The sequence below is a fragment of the Phlebotomus argentipes genome, unplaced genomic scaffold (genome assembly GCF_947086385.1).
Source record: "Phlebotomus argentipes unplaced genomic scaffold, Phlebotomus argentipes genome assembly contig_5, whole genome shotgun sequence".
In the NCBI taxonomy this organism is placed as follows: domain Eukaryota; kingdom Metazoa; phylum Arthropoda; class Insecta; order Diptera; family Psychodidae; genus Phlebotomus; species Phlebotomus argentipes.
This window is the reverse complement of record NW_026776165.1, coordinates 3,395,678-3,415,555: the sequence shown is the minus strand read 5'-3', so window position 1 is coordinate 3,415,555 and position 19,878 is coordinate 3,395,678. Positions and strand designations below refer to the sequence as shown.

Genomic DNA, 19,878 nt, shown 5'->3' with positions numbered 1-19,878 from the left:
GTATTTTAATACATAAATTCTTATGCTTAAGTCACCAAGATATCTAATAATTGGCAGAATTGAACATTTACAGGCAATAAACACAGTTGAAATCAAACATAACCTCAAAAATATTCATTTGGACGTGGAAAATTATTATTTAGGAAACTTTCTTAACGATTTTGTCTCTGAATCAGCAATTTTGAAATTTGTTTGTGATTCATAAGAGTTGATTTTGTGGCCTGGAAACCTTTTAAAAGAAGGTTTTGAAGATCTTTCAGTGATATTTTGAGGTTATGGTCGGAAAAGATGTCCAAAAATAGCGTTTTAAGTCGATTCTAACAGAAAGATTGACTGGAAACTTAAGAGATCCATTCCAATTTGGGAATAATTGGTCAATTTGAAAGAATTCAGAAGTGGTGTAGAGATTTAAGGCATATTATCTCCCCCTTGGTAATTGCATATTTATGAATTTGCAGTCAAAGTGCACTTTAGCCAAGATTAATAGTCTCTGGGGCACTTCTTCGGCGCGTCTTGAGCAAATAAACAAGGAGTTTTGCGTGAAGTTTGACGAATGATCTTCACCTTCTTGTTTGCAATTGAAAGTGACCGCTGGCGTTGTACGAAAATTGCACCCACTTCGCCATGTTGAGAAGGTGAATCTCGAGAGATGTAATTGCGGCCGATTGAAAATTACAGGGCACACAATTTGCCACCATTGAGAAGCGCGCGTGCTTCCTCATTTCGAACCTGTTGAGGAAAAGAATCCGCGAATGCGGTGCGATTTGAATCTACCAAATGAGAGTGACATTGAATTTGGGTGATTGTTGAGCACTTCGGAGAAGACTAAAAGTTTTCTCACCATCATCATCATCGTCAGTCGGCAAAAACAGTGCGATTGACTGTGTCTCATTTTTGGGATATTCTATAAGCGTGATTGAGTGTAATCAATTTGACACGCTTGAAAGCATGAAAAAGCTCCACATTTGCTCTCAATGTGTGCTTCGGCGCTAAACGATTGGCGTGTGATGAAGACGATGAAGAAGTGCTTTGATTTCTGCCAAGGTTGATGGGTTTGTGAGGAATGTGAAGCTGCTGGAATTAGGACAATTTCTTTAGGTAATATTTCTACAAATTACACGTTTTTGCTGCCTCTCATCGATATGAATTTAATTGTACGCGCGATGATCACGAAATTGATGTTGATTGATTGTTATGTAAGAACATATATATTGATTTCGATACTCAATAACATACTCTCACATCTTTCTCTATTTTTCAGTAGTTGCGCTTCTTAAGTTTGCATCCCGAAAGAATACGTAATAATATTGAGGAGATTGATAAATAATTGCAATGACATTGAATACGAAGTTTCTTTGGAGAGTTTTGAATTGTCCAAGAAATTCCATACAATTGATTAATTGATTCTTCCTGACGTAATCAAAATTACATTATGTTGGACTTCCTATAATTCCAGAGGTTACACTTTCCCAGACACTCTTTGATCTTTCTCTCCTCGCTTGACTTTTTCGCCCAGAGTCTTGAGGGCGTCAGTCTTCGGACATAATTGAGTGGTAGCCAGGCAGGTGAATGGAGGAACAGCGCGATCTTGTGATCTAATAAATCACAGGGGCTGCAATAAAGTTCATTGTTCAAAATATCAGCAAATACGGAGGATAAAGTGCTGTCGAGCAGCGCCTCATAACACACTTCACATCATTTCAACACAGGCGAATGCAATCAATCATCGAGCAGCTTCATTGATTTTCCGCAGTCGAAACACACACACTCTGAAATTGGTGTCAGAAGTGGGATTTTTATGGGGAAAATCACATATTTTCCACCACAATTTCATAGATTAACGACAATTTTAAGATTTTATCACACTTAAGATGTAGACAGTTGAGAAAATATGCTCAAATTAACGGACTTGAGAATTCTGTGCGGGATTTTGAGAAAGAATATTAGAAATGAAAATGTCAATTTGTCTTCTCGGCAAGAATTCTAGGTCTAAAGATAAATTTTAGGGTATTTAAAGAATATTATGAACGTGAAATAGAATTTTTAATACTTGAAGAAAAAGTATAAATCTGTGTTTGAGAGAAGATTTCTAAGAAAAATGTTTAAAAATGTCAGCATTTTGAGCAAAATCTTGAGTAAAACCCCAAATATCCGATTAAAGATTAAATATTTAAGATATTCAATCTATTCTTTGGTGTTTTTGCTAGTTTTTCAGCTAAGAAATTCGTCTTCCGCTCTTTTAAAATTGTGCACAATTATTTTATAACATAAGAAAACGTCTCTTTAGTCAAACTTAACAAACATTTATTGGCTTGAAGCATACAATGAGAGATGATTTACATATTGCACAAAGTTACTTCCTTGCGAGAGGGCTAAAATTGCACTTAACATTGCACTGGATGTCTTAAGAGCTAAAGGTTTGATGGCATGCTGGAATATTCCGGCGAAGATGTACGTTAATAATTTAAAAAAAATGACGAGAATGGTGAATATTAGCGTGGACACAGAGGAATACTGCTGCGTTGGCGATCGTGGCACCATCTGTGCGCGGTGACCGGACACTCTGCGCACCTGTTAACCCATCAGCACCATCAGGTGTTGTTCACTTCTTGGCGTGCACGGAATCGTACGTGATTTGCGCGTGAAAGCCGTCGTCGTCGGCCGTGTAGCGGACATTCTGCACTCGTCCGTCGGGCAGGAGGATGTGATACTGTCCGCGTGTCACGCCGTCCAAGTCACGGTTCTGCGTGTGGCCGTAATCGTTGCCGGTGTGGAAGTCACGCACGCGATAGCCGAAGGCGTATCCTGAGCCCTGCAACAGAGAGACAAAAACAAAGACATTGAACATCTTAAGGCGTCTGGCGGTGCTTTTCCCGCGACCGAGATTGAACTCTTCACTTGCACTTTCCGCAGCTTTCCATTTCAACCGGCTGCAATTAGCCAATCGATTGGCGAGACACTCGTCGATTTCCACTCATTGAGACGAAGAGTTCAGGTTGAGAAGACACTTTTTGTCCACCGTAATCTCATCGTTCACGCGATTGAACTTCTTTCAATCGCTTCTGCACAAGTGAATCAGAGGAATTAGTAAGCCAAAGTGCGGTGATAAATTACACGTTAAATCTGTGAAAATTTAATGACGGCAATTAAGAGAGTTTAGACGCTTTTTTTTCGGAAGCGCGCAAGTTTCTCCGAATGCAAATTGAACTGGAGATTTAAGAGGTGAAGTCAAGGGGGAGATAATACGCGCTAAACAGTGTACATCACTTCCAGAATTCCTCTGCAGAATCTTCAACACTTCCAGACACTTCTTAACGCCCTTAAAAATACATTTTCCATCGCCAAATTAACTATTTCTCACACTCAATTCTGACTTATCACACAGCTAATCCGGGTTTTTCCATCTCAAGGAGTTTAATCTCTTCAAATGCTTCAGATTTCAGACCGTAAAAATGATTTTAACGTCCCAGAATTTGTTCATGAACATTTTCTGTCTTGAAATCTAGAAATGACTAAAAATAGCAAATATCAGAATGTTTCCACTAATTATTGAGGTTAAATTTGCCACTTTAGAGCACAAATTGCAAAAATAACTAAAGAAAGAGAATTCTCTGAGACATTTTTGAGGTTATGGTTGACTTTTAAGCTTTTTCTCAATCAAAATGAAGTTTTTTTCCGCACAAAATTGCTCAAATCTGCTAAGAAACAGAGAAATTTGACAATTTAATCTGTTTTAAATTTAACATAACCAAAAAAAAAAACAATAAAATTGATTTTTAAGGAAAATAAATTAAGATGTTGCCTCAATTTGTTTGAAATGGAAGCTTTTGCAGTGCAAATATTCTATATATTTTGCCATTTCCACATCTAAACACTTTCTTTAAAGCTGTACACCACTTCCGACCATAATATCTCCCCCTTGGGTGAAGTTATTGAGTTTTGTGAATAATATTTGTAAAATTCCACCTATTTTATCACAATAAATCACCATTCATTTAGCTCTTTTCCCTGGGAATTTTTCACCAATTACTTTTTGGCTTTTTGTAATTCAATCCTTTTTGCCAAAAAGGGATTTTTATGTCAATGATTGGCTTAATTTTTGTACGCTTCAATTCCTGAAATGCGTTAATAATATATCCTTTCTCGTGTTACGAATTTCATTCTCTGCTGCATTTTTAGTGTATTATTATAAAAAAAAAATTCCCCCGCTTAATTACACCTGTAAAATCGTGTAATTTAGCATCGTCGTTAGTGTAAAGTTTCCAATTAGTTGCATATTATAGAATTATAGCTTTCGTTCGTTCACATTTAATTGGAAGCATTGCTGGTGAGATGTGAGCTTTTGCATTGGGTTTTTAATCAAAAAATGGATATTGGAAAGCGAAATTGGGCGCGTTAGAAAGCCACTTGCTCAATTTACACAATGTTTTATTCGAAATTCCAAGCAGGTTAACATTATCATCATTATGAGAGAGGCGATGAAAAAAGACATGGTTAAAGGTGAGTATGTTAATGGGCAGGGAAATGGGGAAATGCAAGTGAGATGAGGCTATCGATGGAGCAATTTGAAGTGGAATTTCGGGATGTGGCGGAACTTCTTGGGGCGCCGCGGTCGTCGGCGGCGCCGGAAGCGCTTCGGCGGATGCCACTTGACCTTCTTGCGCGGCTTGCGGCGCTTCAGCACGGGCACTTTCTTGTACACCGTCACGGGGACGAACTTGTACTCAATGCTGTGACTGTGGTCGTGAATTGGCTCACTCTCGTGCCCCAGCGAGTCGTCCAGGTCCAGAGTGTCCTCGGCGTCCTCGTACAAGTCGTAGCGCCGCGAGGCATTCCCGCCGCTGTCGCTGAAGTAATCTGGGTAGTCCGCGAGGGTGGCATTCTCGTCGAAATCATACTCCTGATAGTCGAGATACTCAGCCGAGCTGTTGGCCTCCTTGTCCCCATCGGGATCCAGCAGTCTCAAGTCCCCCAGTGGCAAGTGGCTGAGACTCTCCTTGGCCAATTCCTCGAATGCCACAGTGGCATTCCTCTCACTCCGCCTCACTCTGCGCCTGGCCGGAATTTCCGCATTGATTGTCCGCAGGAAGGCGTTGTTCTTCAGCCTCAGATTCTCCACATAGCGCGAGACGAATGCCGACGGCGCCGTAACAGGTTGCCACTCGTCCGCGGGCAGAGGAGTCATGAGAATGTCCCTGTTTCCAACCACACCGAACGCCTCGCGCAGCACGAGTGGATCAAAGGAGTTTCGCACGTCCTTCACGGGCACATTTCGCAGCTCCCTCGCATCCCTCCGCCGGCGCCCACCCTCTCCCACCCTCGCACTCACCTTGTCGTCCTCCTCGCCCTGGTCCAGCAGCGCGGCCGCCTGGAAGTCGCGAGGGAAGCTCAGCACGTCCTGAGGCGTCCTCACAGTCACGGCTGTCGGCGCGATGCGAATGGACGGCGGTGTTGGACGCGTGGCGCGCTCAGTCTCCGTCTCGACGATCGGCCTGGTGTCCTCGGGCGGCGTGAAGGGCGTGGGCAGCGACTGGCCGCCGAAGAAGCTCGTGATGTCCTCGAAAGCCAATCTTCCGGACTCAGATTCCGGGAAGAAGTCCACGCTGACGGGCGTTGTCGACGGCACGGAAGCCCGGAAGTTGGTCTCTGTGGTGGGATGGAAGAGGATTGGCGATGTGGAGTCCTGTGGGCGGGTGAACTTGTCCTTCTTCAGCAGCGAATCCAATCCCTGGAGCTGCGCCGTCGGCGCCTGTCCCACCAGAGCTCTGAGGGCGGCCAGGCCTTCTTCGTCAAATGAGAATGTCGGATCAGCCAGAGAGGATCGGAAGGGTTCGCCGAAGCTGTTGCTGTCAGTCGCGGTGGCGCCTTCGCGGAATGCGGCGAAGGATCTTTGCTGATTCGCCAAGGAACTGGCTAAAGTCGGAGTGAAGCTGGGCGTTGCTGGAAGTAGAGTTTGGTGAAATGGTGCGATTGGGAGGCAGGATTGCGCCTTACCTGGAGGAACGGTGTATCCAAATTGCGGGGGTTTCTTCGCTGTGGGCGTGAATTGAGTCTTGGGCCGCACTTGAGGCTTCTGCTTCCACGTCTTGCCGCTGTACTCCAGTAGTCCTGGCGTCTGCAGAGGTCCCAACTGGTTCTGCGGGAAGCTCGTGGCGTATCGCGTGCGCGTGGAGACAGGATTGTAGAGTCCCTTGTACGAGACGGAATTTTTTTGCTTCTCGCCGAGGTAAAGCTTGAAGGATGCTTTGGAGACAGGCGCTGAGAAGGCTTCCAGGGAAATCCCTCTGCCTGATCGCCCACGCTTGTACTCCGACGGCACAGGATGGACGATTTTGATCATTCGAGAACCTTCCGCCTTCGCGTCCTTCTCAGGCGCCATTGTTGCTGCTTCGTACACCGCATCGGCGACTTTTGGCGGCACTTTCGTCGACATGAGCTTCGATGTGATGAAGTCAGGGACTTTGGCATCGCTCAGCTCGAACTTTATCATCTCTCGCGCCGGAGCTGGCGCTGGAGCGGATCTCCTGCTGATCCTGTGCTCCACAGAGTTCAGATTCTCGCGACTGATCTCCTCGCTGGTCTTCTCCTCGGCGGTTTGGTACTTCTCGTGGAATCTCCTGTAAGCCTTGACGTAGGAGTCCATCGAAGGCTCCGTCTGTTTGCCGTACTTCTGCCTCACGATGTACTTCTGCAGACTCTGCAAAAGATCACCACGCGTTGCACTCTGCAATCAATCAATCTTCGGGAGGTTTAAATCAAGAAATTCACCTCATTCGAGTCAGATTGACCGAGCATAAAGTCACTCGGCGCCGAGAAGCTGTCGTTGTCCTCAAACACAGCCGCAGGTGGAATATTTGCGGCATAAATCATGGTGAAGGTGATGAGAAACTGTGACAGAAGAGTGGCAATTTTGTATGACCATTTTGGAGAGTCTATTGAGCTTTCAAAATCAAGTTTAGGTGAAAGTGATTCTTTGCCACATAAAACATGAAGCAAATGAAAATCCAGTAATGGTGAAAATTGCGGAAGTGAGAGAGAGAGAGAGACTTATGAGGAAATGAAATTTGTGGTTTTCTCCACACTCACCAGGTAGGAAAACATCATTTCTAATATATAGAGATATTTGGCCAACATGTAAAATCCTTATAACTATATATGGTTTGTGATTTGATGGGTTCGCTCAGGTACTTTTGATGTGTTCTCCTTGATGGCGACTATTTGGCGAGTTCTCTGGCCGAAGGCGGAATTGTGTAGACACTTGAGAATGGATCAATGCACTATCGATAGATCATCACAGCACAGTAACTCGCGGAGATTCACACTTTGGTCAGATCGGTTTCGCACCATTCACTTGAAGGTCTGTGCGCCGTTACGGTTTCGGATGAACTGATGGCAAATGAAACGTGTATTTCGTATAAGACACCGTCTTCAGCTTCCCATCTCTCGGCGCGATCATCTGCAGAGACATTGGCGGTATCTTCTCACGCGAGCATCTCGCAAATGTGAGCCGAAACGGCGGCTGCGAGTGTCGCTATGTTTATTCACACAATGATCAAACTAGAGAGTTGTTTTCTCTCTTCAAATGTGCAGAAATTCCGAACAGATAGCAGATTTTGATGATTTGAATATCATGATAATTTTCATTATAAGAATTCCGAAGATTGACAAGAGAATGTCTCATGGTTTTCATACAGAATGTCGTAGGAGAGTCCAATAATTGTTGTTGAGATTATCAATTGATGTGTCCTTTAGCGTGGTTTAATTCAGCTCTGAAAATCATTAAGAGTGTAATGGAATTTATCTCTTGACAACATGGGATTGGCCTATGGAATTCCATAGGAATGTCACAAGACAGATGTATTTGGCAAATTTTTCTAACTTTTCCCTACAAAAGGCGTAGAATTTGTTTGGCTTTCTTTGCAATTGGAGAATATTACCAGCGATTGTCCACCGCTCTCTAACCTTGCGATGCCGCAACTCGACGCCGGGCTGCTGTGCTCGCATAAGAGCGCAGCCGGCAAGGAGTTGTGCCACTAGTTCGACCACTTTCACACATCATTGACAAATACGGATAATTGCTCGTGGGCTGCCTTGGAGTGACGAGCTGCAGAGCTCTTGTGAATATAATTAAATTATTTCAACAATGCACTGAGGTGTGCTCCAGTTTGCCACTCACGTTTACGAAGCGAATGGGATTTTGGGATGCTTGTTGCCCATAAAAGTGCACTTCCTGGACAATTACTCTCAGTCGGTTTGCAGCGCATGATGGCTCGTGTTCGCTGTATCGAGAAATTTCACCCAATCATGCATGTTGTCTGGCAATTTTGGTCCAATGCATAAAATTTAATGTACAGCTGTGAAATTTTTTAATATACCAAATTCTCCGAAAAAAAAAAATTCTCTCACAAAATATTTTTCCAACATTGGTGGCATTTTAGGTTGAATTCCTCGCAATATATTGGATATAATTTTTCAAATGCCGCGCTTTTCTAACAGACAAACACACACACACGAGTCGTTAAAATGTTTTCCATTTTCAACTCTCAACGACCGGACAGAAATATAAAGTGAGAACAGAGTGTTTTTGGTTGCAAATGCTTTTTTAAATGAATTCATAATTTTGCGCGACATGTTTATTCCGGCAATATTGGTTGTTTCACACTAAAGTGATTTTCATGCAAATTTATCTGTCGGACAAGTCTTGAAAATTATACACACAGAGCACAATTTTCACTTTTATCGCAACAATAATTGCGACGATGAAGATATTTAAGCCACACATTTTGTATGATATTTTATTCAATATATAAAAACTGTCACTTTAATTGTCGATGCAATTTAGCTTTGGAAGCAGTTCAAAACGAATTAAAATTACACTCAATGGCAGCAATTAAGGCAATTCAGTGATCTTTTTCAGCGTTAAACAATCCCTTTAATCTAAATTGAATTTCCGTAAACATGTTCAGAACGCAGTTACACAAATTGAGACAACCCAAAGTGAATTGAAATGCAACAATTTCGTGGGAATTCTCCTGATGAGGCGCCATGATAAACACATCATAATATGCGGCATTTCCACGTGTGGCCAATTATCTCTGGTGTCTAATGCAAATTTCTCGGCGAATCCTTTCACTTTTTCCGCCCGAGAAATGCGTGCTGAGATGATGTGAAAAAGCGTCCAATAGAGGAAATTGCATAAAAATTGAATCAGTTGCAATTTTGCAGTAAAATTTCTTTTTTGCACCATAAATAATCCATTCGACCACTCTTTTCACCACACAAGACGACCAGATCTCAAGTGAAATTTCTACGGGATTCTTTTTCACTGTTTCACTGTCTTTTCTTTCGGTGCTCTGTTAATATTTCATTAACTCAGTTTTATGACGAGACGCGTCGTGGACGAATTGTGAGTTGAAGCGGCCAATTGTGTGTGACACAGAGAGACAATGGGCGGAGCATTCGAGTGGGCGGGGCTTAGAGGATGTTCTAATCTCTCTTAGTGAACAAATACAAGTGCAAAGTGTGTTTTTCTTACTCAATTGACGGTGATATTGAGATAAATTCCCTTTTTGTCATCACAATCAATTACTCTCTAGGCAATTATGTGTTTCAATAAGATCAGCAAAAACCCACTGATCGCCTGTGCAATGGAGAAATTATCGGCCCTGAGCTTCTCAGTCGCTTCTTGTGCAGATTCGTGCTCGGGATTGCTGATGTCATAGACACTTGGCATCTCGGCAAGGCCACATGATCTGCCCTAAAGCGAAAGTGATTTGAGATAGATGGAGAAATTGTCACTATAATTGCAGTCATTGCCAACATCCTTCCCATTGTTGACGGGCATTTCGCACGCCTTTTACAGGCAGCACTTCTTCTCATCCATGTGACCGTGATCGTGAACTGGAGTTGATCAATCAATTGGCGAGAAGAGAAGGAGAATGAAGGTGAAGGTGTTGAGCGAGTTTATGTTGAATTTGCGAGACCAAAAATGCTCGAAGGTATTTTCACTTTTTAATCACAACATGAGATTAAATCGCCATTTTCAGGCACAAGTAAACAATTCTCAAGAAATGTCCATATAATCACTGAATTCCGGGGAGATTTGTTGTTTTCTTCTGCTGTCTAAACAGAGGAAATGCACAGTTTTCACAGCGAAGCCAATCGCGGAGAGTGAGAGTATTGACTTAGTTTCAGTTGACAAAGTGTATCATGTTGAGCCCTTGGCAAATGTCTCGCTAGAAGTGAATTATAATAGCTGTGAAAGACCAGAGAAATATTGATAAATGGAATTCATTTGAATATTGAGTGTGATTTTATCGTTTGCACGAGATTTCTCAGTTTGTCAGAGGAAAAAATTGACAGTGCAGTGCTGAAAAATTAGATGCAGTTCGATGAATCAGTAGAAAACTGTAAAAAGTTCATTTTTGGAAAGCTCTTTATCTGTTCTATTACAAAAGAAAATTTTGAGATTTGTATTTTATGGGGCAAAACTAAGAAATTCTTTTTATATTTCAGTAAAATTCTTTTTTTTTCTGTAAAAACTATGAAAATTCGACTATTTATCGTTTACGCTGGACATTTTTTTGTAAGAAAATCGTCTCAAATTGCAGTCAAAAGATTTAAACACATAAAAAATCTAGAATAAACACAAATGAAGATTTTTGGGGATTTTCGTAAAAAAAATTTTTTAGTCTTTTAATGAATTTTTTTTATTAATATTTGTCATATTTTGATTTTTTTCACTCGAAAACTTGAAAGACTAGTTCATTTAAAATTTGAAAAATTGATTTTTGAAAGCTTCAACTTTGAAAAATAATATTTTCATTTTTATCAAATTAATTTGCCAAATTTTAGTCAAAAATTTCAATAAATACCTGTAAAATCAACTGAAAAATGCACAAAATAATTTTTTACAGAGAAATTTTAACACTTTAATGAACCTTTATGTGTTTTGAGGTAATTTTTGGCAAATTTCTCAGAAATATTAATGCAAATTTTCATAGTTTTCGTTTCGTCCATCAACTTAGACCTATTAAATAAATATCAAATAGTGCATTTTACGAAAAGTTCGCACCTTTTTCTCTCTGCTTCCACTCTAGCGATGCTGCACTGTAATTTCTTTATTCATGAGAGGCAGTTTTTTTTTCTTCTATGAGCGACTGGTCTGGTATTTGAATAATGCACAATTAGAGCTCGGATCTCGTGATACATCTAATTTGCATTATTAAAAGCGACTTGGTATTGGGAAAACATTGTGTTTACCAGAAGAAAAAAAAGATACATTATAGTGCGCGACTGAATTTTGGAAAGTGTGAATTTCTTTCTATGGCAAGATTTTTGCAAAAATGTACGGGAAATTGTACTTTTTCGCTTGATCACCTCAGTGAGAAACTCTCTGTGCGGCGCTAATTTATGGCATGAGCGAGATGATAAAATTGCCATGGAGGTTCGCAAGAGAAGATTATGGTCAAAATACATGTTATTATGTGATGTTTTTTGCTCATCCGCCACAACAGCAGCTCAAATTGTGAATTGCATCTCTGCTTGATTGGTCACTTTATCCGCATTTGTTTATTTTCCCAATAGTTTAGTGCCGCGATGTGTTGAAACAAGGGGGAGATAGTGGGATCAGAAGTGGTAAACTCTAATACAAATCTGCATTTTAATCATCTTGATAACTTTTTCTAGGTTCTGTGACTGGATTTATGACAAAATAACACTTCAAAGTATTATATTTTTGCACTGAAAGCGAAATTATTTAATTAATTTACCGAATTGTGCGTAAAAAATCATGAAAATTGCGATTATGGAAGATGTATAGTGAAAAACAGGTGAAAATCAAACATAACCTCAAATTTTTGTACTGAAAAGTTACGATTTTGAGCTAAAAAGACTCTAATTGAGAGACACTAAATTCATTCAATGTTGTTGAAAGACTATTAGAATGAAGAATATCATAGAAATGATCTGAAAACATCAGATTTATAGATGGAATTTTTCCATCGTTTTGTCCTGGAGGTTGGTCACCAACACTAAGACGGCGATGGCCGCAAATGAGACTACAATAAATGTTTATCAGTATGATTTTAGTTAGATTTCAGTCGATTTGTAGATAATTTAGACAGAATATCGTCGATTAATTATTCTAAAGATTGAAGATTCTCCATACAAATTATGGTAAAAGGTGTACACAAATATCAGCCATATTATCTCCCCCTTGGGTGAAAAAAATCGAGAATAAAACGGGAAGATATATCAACATATATAGTGTATAATTTCAAATGCTAACGACGATGGAATCACGTGAAGCAACTGACTATATTCGGATGAAATGAATCAAAACTGCCCTTAGGCTTCGGCCGAACAATCTCTTTTCACTAAACATTCAATCCGCCCTGGAATTATGGCATTAATATATATATATATAGTTTGTCTGAAATCACTTTTCATTTCTATATGGCGAATGTGGAGTAGTGACGACAGATGACATAGCAAATTGCCTTTCCAACCGCAACTTCTATAAGTGCTCCAAAATTTCACTTTTGATAATCTCCAGAGAATCTGACGCTGGCCGACCATTAAAGTGGCTTTTTTCTGCCTTTTCGGCTGCGTTTTCTTTTCACTCGAACAGCCCAGAAATCTCGCCCAGGTGAAAGGGGTTTCTCTGCAGACTTGCTGGGCCTTTTTCCACGCCATAATTAATGATTTATTGTCTCACGTCTGGGGCGTTGGGGCCCATAAAGTAACCTTGAAATTCGCACTCTGCCAAAAGTGACAGGACAGGCTCATGTTCGACGTCAAGGTGTGCAAATTATTGGTATTTTATGCTCAATAACCTCTACATAACATAGTGTAAAATCCATCTATGGCAATGTATAATAGAAATGATAGAGCAATTTGTTGTGGGGAAATTTTTCACAAGTGGATTTTTAAGAGATTGTCAGAATACTTTTACAACTTCACGGGGGCGTGGCTTGCATGTGGGCGGAGTTTGTGATATTTGTTTTGGGCGAATTCTAACGTGAGTGCGAAAAGAGGTGAATAACTTGGCATGTCATGTGTGAGGAAAAAATGCTTAAAATCTCCTTATTTAATTGATCTATTCGATCAAAGCAATTCCTCAGCAATGCATCCGGTTCAAGTGCATACGAGTGACTCTTGTTTATCCTCTCTTATGGTCATCTATCATGGCAGAATGGCAGAAATGTATCCACAAGTCGATTAGAAAGTGTCTATGCTCGATTCACTTTCAATGCAGCCACGCTTGGCTTTATCATTTCTGTGATTTGTGCAATGTTTTGCATTTTCATTCCGCATCGTGCAAGAAAATTATTGCAAACTTTATTGATTGTGCACAATAAATACTCCCAGTCAAGTCAAATGGCTCATGTCTCTTCACTTTGCATCTCAGCGACTCATTCGTTTTTGTGTTAATTGGATTTGTGTTTTGATCTGAGCACATTTGCCCTGAGACGAGCAAAAAGTGTCTCACGCGAAGGGGAAAAAAAACCATCATAATCGTGGAAATTAATTAATAGTCTTCATCTATTAATGTGACGGGCGAGAGGAAGTGACAAGAGATCAAATTGAGCATTAAAGCGAGATCAGCGCAGAAAGTCTTTGGCGCTCTTTTGCATTTGACTGGATGCAGCGAAACATTTGATTGGCTTCGACGAGATCCAGCAGCAAAAGTGTAGTGAAATGATGAAAATTTGAATTGTGAACCTGTTTCTCTGTGCAAATTGATCGTATAGCTTCGACATTAAATGCTTGTCATATCGCCTATGTTGATTGATGTGTGGTATAAATTGTCTTTGATCTTCAAGGAAAGGGTTTTCACTTTTCACTCAATTAAGATCGGAATGGGTTCGATATACACAGAGGAGAACGATGAAGAAAAAAGAAGATAAAGCCATTTAATAGTCTCACCACGCTGAACTCTCCCATCATTATTCTCTTTTTTTCCGCCGTGCGCTCTCTTTCTGTCCGCGGGCTCTTCAGCAAATCCACGATCGTCAAGACAGAAGGGATTACAGTACATGCGAAACATTTATTAGCGTCTCTTCTCACAATGTACACAATGGTTTGTCGTCACCCTTACAACATAACGAAAAAAAATGGCATAGAATTTCAATTAAAATATAATAACATTTTTATAATTTTTATATAGGCAATTTAGCATGATCGAAAGGCAATAAATTAATACTGAACATTCATAACAATTTGCAATTTTTCAGTCTCATGACAACTTTACACCACCCAAAAGCTTAACTCTCCGCATTCGATCATGTCTCCTTGGCGTCCTTGTTGATCGGGTTGCCCAGCTCGTCGATCTCTGGCGATGGCACGAGGGGTGGCTTGAACCCGTACTCCCACCGGATGTTCTTCAAGTAGTCCAGGTTGCGCCGGTACTTGAAGCGCGGCAGGTTCGCGCTGTAGCCCCAGTAGTCGGTCTTCAGGGGCAGCGGACCCAGGTAGTCGTCCTTGAAGATCACGCCTGTGGAGTAGCTCTCGTGGGGCGCTGCATCGGCTCCATGACCACTGTGGTATCCAAAGTGGCCTTCAAAGCACAAGAAAAAGCAAAGTTAGCGATCAATAATTAGTTTAAGGGGCGGAGCTTTCGAGTGGGAGGAGCTTATAGCGATTATAGACTACAATTTACTCTCGAATAGACGGGAACTGAGATCAATCCTCCGTGAATGAGCCTGTAGTGTGTCAATGTCAGATCAGCGATAAGTCGTGGTTGATCTACACTTTTATACACTTAAAATGTGGATCAGCCATATTCGTGGCTGAACTGGCTCTGTACACACTGAGGGGTTATTCTTCTTTGTCGACACTAGCGACACTGTGCGGTGTGTTCAGCTATCAGTTGATTTGCATACTTTAAAAGCGTGAAATTTTACGTTAAAATTGTGAAAATGGATGATTCGCAGAAGAATTTAATGATGTTAATAATCGAGGAAATCTTTCGCAAGAGATTCGCCATTTTGTCTTTCTTGAGTCGTGCAATATTTCGGCGCCGCACGAGCGCGCTACCGTCGGGAACCCCATAAATATCGAGTGAACCTTCGATATATCGAGGGATTATTCGCGTTTTATGGTAAGCGAACTGTCAGTCGTACACACTCGCGCTCTCGCTTATCCTCCCGTGGATAATCGGCTAGTCTGTAATCGCTCTTAGGGGAAGTTTCCACTCACCGGCATAGCCTCCGAGAGCGTGATCGTTGATGTGAACGTTGAAGTGCGTTGTCTTCGGCTCGTGATGGGTGAAGAAGTCTCCGTAGATGGGCTTCAGCTTCTGCGGGGGGTGGCCATAGAGGGCGGAAATGGATGCATCTGCGTTCACCTTGATTGTCGACGGGCTGTTGAGGTGAATGTGCTTCGTGACGCTGGGCTGGGCGATGGGATGGAGCACGGTGGAGGTGGCTGTGAGTGGCCAGCTTGGCTGGTGCTTCACGGGCAGATGCTCAAGATGGACGTGCTTGATTTGAGGTGTCTTGAAGAAGAACGGCTTGGCCTTGTAGTGGGCCACAGGTACAACTGCATGGCTGATGTATTTCGTGTGGTGGATGTGCTTGTTGATTGGCACAGGCACGGCGTAGGGATAGGGCACTTCCTTCTCCACATGCACGGGAATGTGCACGGGCACTTGGACAGGTACTTGAACAGGTACTTGGTAGGGTATGTGAACGGGAACATGCACGAGTTTCTCAACTGGATACGGTCGATCGATGATCTTCTCCACTTCAACAGGCACTGGACGATCGATAATCTTCTCAATGACCTTCTCCACAGCCACTGGCACTTGAACTTCCTTCTCCACGACCTTCTCCACCTCCACAGGTCGATCGATGATCTTCTCAACGACTTTCTCAACTGGATAGGGCACGTGAATGGGCTTCTCGACGATCTTCTCCACTGGATAGGGTCTGTCTATGTACTTCTTCACCTCGACCGGGTAGGGAACCTTGATTTGCTTCTCCACGATCTTCTCAACGGGAACAGGACGGTCAATGAACTTCTTCACCTCCACAGGATATGGCACAGGACGATCAATCAACTTCTCCACCACCTTCTCCACCGTCACTGGCTTCTCTACGATCTTCTCCACCGGCACGTGAATGTGTTTCTCCACCGGATACGGCCGATCGACAAACTGAGTGATGTGAACGGGCTTCTCCACAATCCGATCGACAGGATAGGGCACAGGCACCTTCTTCTCCACCACTCTGTCCACAGGATACGGCCGATCGATGATCTTCTGCACTTCCACTGGATACGGCACAGGTTTCTCGATCACCTTCGGCACCTCAACCTTCTTCTCCACCGTCACGTGCACGGGAACCGGCGTGGGAACCACGCGATTCACTACCACTGGGACAGGCTTCTCCACGATGACCTTCTGCTTGATGATCCGATCCACGGGCTTCTCAATAATGATCGGCGGCGGTGGCGGAGCGTCGCAATTCCCACTGCGACACTTTGTTCTCAGCCCGAAGATTGGTCGATCGGGATGCTTCTTCTCCGTGATCACGATGTTCTTCACATTGACGCTCTTCTGCACTTCCACAATGGTCTTCTGCGTGGTTCTCTCAGTGGATTTCTTGATGTCCTCAGCATCGTCGCAGTCTTCGTCGGAGTTTGAGAGTCTCAGGCCAGCTTGAATGGGCGCGAGGACATTATTTGACACTCTGTTGGTGGTGAGGAAGTGTCTGGTGGTGTCCACGGCGGGAGTGGTGCTTGTGGTGAAGGTGGTCTCCTTGAGGAATTGTCCATTGTTGTGATCATCGATTATCTGCACATTTATACTCTTGGGCGTGGCTTCCACGTCGAGCTGAGGAAGATATTCTCTCGTGGGGATGATTCTGACCTCTTTGGGCTCCTGATCGGGGAACGCCTTGGATCCCACCGTGTTCTCCTCATCGTCATCCACCACAATGGGCTCCTCAAACACACCCTGATCGCCGCGCACCGTCTGAAAGTGCTTCTCACTTCCGTCAGCCTCCTCCGTGTCACGCGTGCTGTTGCCAGACGCCTCGGCGGCCCCGTTGATATTCAGCACATCCTGATTCGACACCAGATTCTGCGTGCTCTCCACCAGCTTCTGGATGCCCACCTCCTCCAGCTGCGCCCTCGCCTCGGCGTCCTGCGCCACCTGATAGCTCACGCCGGGGCTGATGTTGACAAAGTCCACATCCGCCGGCTGGGCGGTGACGTAATTGTGATAAGGCGCGGCAATTGGGAAGAGAATAGTCCGTGGTGTGCCGTGGGAAGGTGATGATTGCACCACTTGTTGATCCGACAGGCTGAATTGCTGCGGTGACACAATCCCAACAATTTCAAGATTGCCCGGATGCTGAATTGGCAATTGTGACGGTGGTTCCGTGGATAAATTTGCCGTGTGGAGGGCGAAATGTTGACTCATCACACTATTTGTCCCCTTCGTGGTGTATCTGTGGAGTGGTGAGAAAGAGAAATCGATCTATCAATTGGCCTGAAAGTATTTAATTGATCCTCCGGCTCAGGTGGAGGGTTAAAAACTTCCTGTGCACTAATTGACATTCAATATGTTCCATTCACTCGTATTTGAAATAGAAAAGTTCTTCTTCTGATTGAGAATGTCCAGAATTAGTCACAATTATTGCACAACAACTCCATAAAAAAAACGCAAAAAATTCACGTTAAATAGCCATTGAGTCGAGATATTGGCCTTTTTCCTCTTTTCCTTTAACATCTAAGCATCATCATCCCTTAAATGAGTGTGAAGACAGCAAAATGTATCTTCAGCAGCATAAAAGAGCGAAACTTGTCGATGGAAAACCCTGTTTTCCGGCAGATAGAGAAGAAATATCACTTTAGTATGTATGGGGGAAATTCATCCCCTACAGTGATCTACACAAAGGAAAAATAATTTGATATAAAAGTTTTTTTCGTTTCGGAGATATTTAATATAATGTGGTTTAAAAGAAACCGACGATTTTTCTACCTAGTGGTTCACAAAAGATCATTTTTGACCAACAAGAAGTGATCTAAAATACCCACAATGTTTTACAAAGTAGTAGGTAATTTCAATAGCCATTTAGTGAGCCTAATTTGAGGAAAATCCGTGAAAAATTGGGCGAGATATGAGCACATAAGTGTGGCAAAGTGGCGGAAAAAGGCTCCAAAAGGAACACTTGAGAATCTAGGGGAAATGTGAGGTATCGTTGAAAAGCTGATGACTCAAGGTATGAAGAAAAATCACATTTCAAAAAAAGGAGAGGAAAACTTGCGATTTTTGTTTCCTAGTTTAATGCAAATTAATAGTGAAGAGTCACTTTAAAACACAGTTTCATCAATTCAAGCTCTTATCTTGAGCATTAATTTTCACACTCTTTCAGACGAAATGGAGGATTTTCACTTTCAACTCTTTATCAAATACAATTCGCACAGCCACTTTGCATTGGAAATGTCTCACCTGACAATCGGATGGTATCCAAAGGCGTCGGCGACGTAATCCACTGTGGCCTGCGACTGGCCGTTGGGCAGGTGAACGAAGAAGTTCCCCTTGACATTGTCTCCCGTCCTGAGGACCTGGTGTCCGTGGATCTTCTCGCCGCCATCCGCGGCGGCCACGGAGTAGCTGTACGCCACCCTGGCGGCGTCCTGGGGGCGGACAGAGGGGAAGGGTGGGTCAGTGAAATTGGGAGGAAGTAATTTTATTAACTGGAAGCAATTAACCTCGTCTCTCCGGCTCTGTTTATCAATGTCTTCCCGCGGCGGTCTTATAGCTATGACTTGTGCAGCTAGACAAATTATCAGCAAGCTCTGAATTCCACGGACGAGTGGGCGGTGGGTGGCAAATTGAAATGGAAGCGAGGAATTAAAATTTAATTAGAAAACTTGGTCGTAATGACACTGTATTGTGTTCCTCCGCGATGTTATTTATATGTTTCACTTACTTTTTTCACCATCATCTTTCCGGCTGATTTAGCGGGAAAAAGAATTGGGGAGAGATGCACTCGCTCCCTTTTTCCTTGGCAAACAGGAGAAGGACTCCTTTGGGGCGGAAGGGGGAGAATTAATGCGGAAAACACCCCAGATGGTTGCACTCAATTGTTCCAATCTTTCCACCTCAACGGTCACAATACAACTGATTCCATCAAGTTCATGGTCAACTTCACGATTTTCATCTCTTGAGTGCGTAGCGAATTCAGCAGCACAACCGCCAAGAAAACACTCTCCGGGTTCTCTTTCTCTCTCTCTTCGTCCGCGAGGCAATTTAATTTAATTTTATCTCGAATTAAACATTTACAATTTCTTCAATGGATAAAACTTTCATTTGAGCGCCGCTGATCGTTCCAGAGTCACTTTTTACGCCTTTCTTTTGACTTTTATGCATACAAGAGGCAAGAGAGCCAAAGTAAACACACAGCAACACAAGTGAACAAGGCAGGGACAAAAAAACCGACTCACAACACCTCAACAGCACAGTCACAATTGGTGAGAAACGGTGGCAAGAGGCGGAAAAGAGATGCAGATGTCTCAAATTCGCACAATTTGGCCACTCAAGCACGATCAGAGTAAATCCACACGAAATTCTGCACAATATTCGGAGCGAGGAAGTAATCCTGATGGGCGACAAGGAGATGGCGACTGAGAGTGTATGAAGTAATTGCTTATTGCTCCGCGTTGAGGCTGAATTCCAACTGATCCGGTTTCAAAGTGCTGCTCCATATTAAATAGTTCCCCCGCAAGAGCACAGCGCGCCAAAGACTGCGAAAGACTGCCATGGTGCCTCTGAAAGTGGTGTCTTTAGCGCGCCAAGACATCAGGTGGACTCGAGCCTTGATTGAGCGCTATTCTTCGCGCAAAGAAATTAAACTCTATTGTGAT

General features: G+C 42.8%; 1 protein-coding gene across 1 annotated transcript; it reads right to left on the bottom strand.

The window, feature by feature from the left end:
- Positions 1–14,285: 14,285 nt before the first annotated feature.
- On the bottom strand, positions 14,286–17,199 carry LOC132266083 (probable serine/threonine-protein kinase kinX). The gene is made up of 3 exons (XM_059766920.1): positions 17,173–17,199; positions 15,202–17,104; positions 14,286–14,560 (listed from the first exon to the last, which is right to left on the bottom strand). Exons 1-3 carry the CDS (start codon positions 17,197–17,199, stop codon positions 14,286–14,288), a joined length of 2,205 nt encoding a protein of 734 aa, XP_059622903.1.
- Positions 17,200–19,878: the final 2,679 nt, after the last annotated feature.

Coding starts and splice junctions, on each gene's coding strand:
- LOC132266083 (XM_059766920.1), bottom strand. CDS start 17,199: ATGTGGACTTTGTCAACATCAGCCCCG. Junction 17,105..17,172: donor CTTTGTCAACATCAGCCCCG/GCGTGAGCTATC, acceptor GGCATCCAGAAG/CTGGTGGAGAGCACGCAGAA. Junction 14,561..15,201: donor CGCTCTCGGAGGCTATGCCG/GTGAGTGGAAAC, acceptor TGTGCTTTGAAG/GCCACTTTGGATACCACAGT.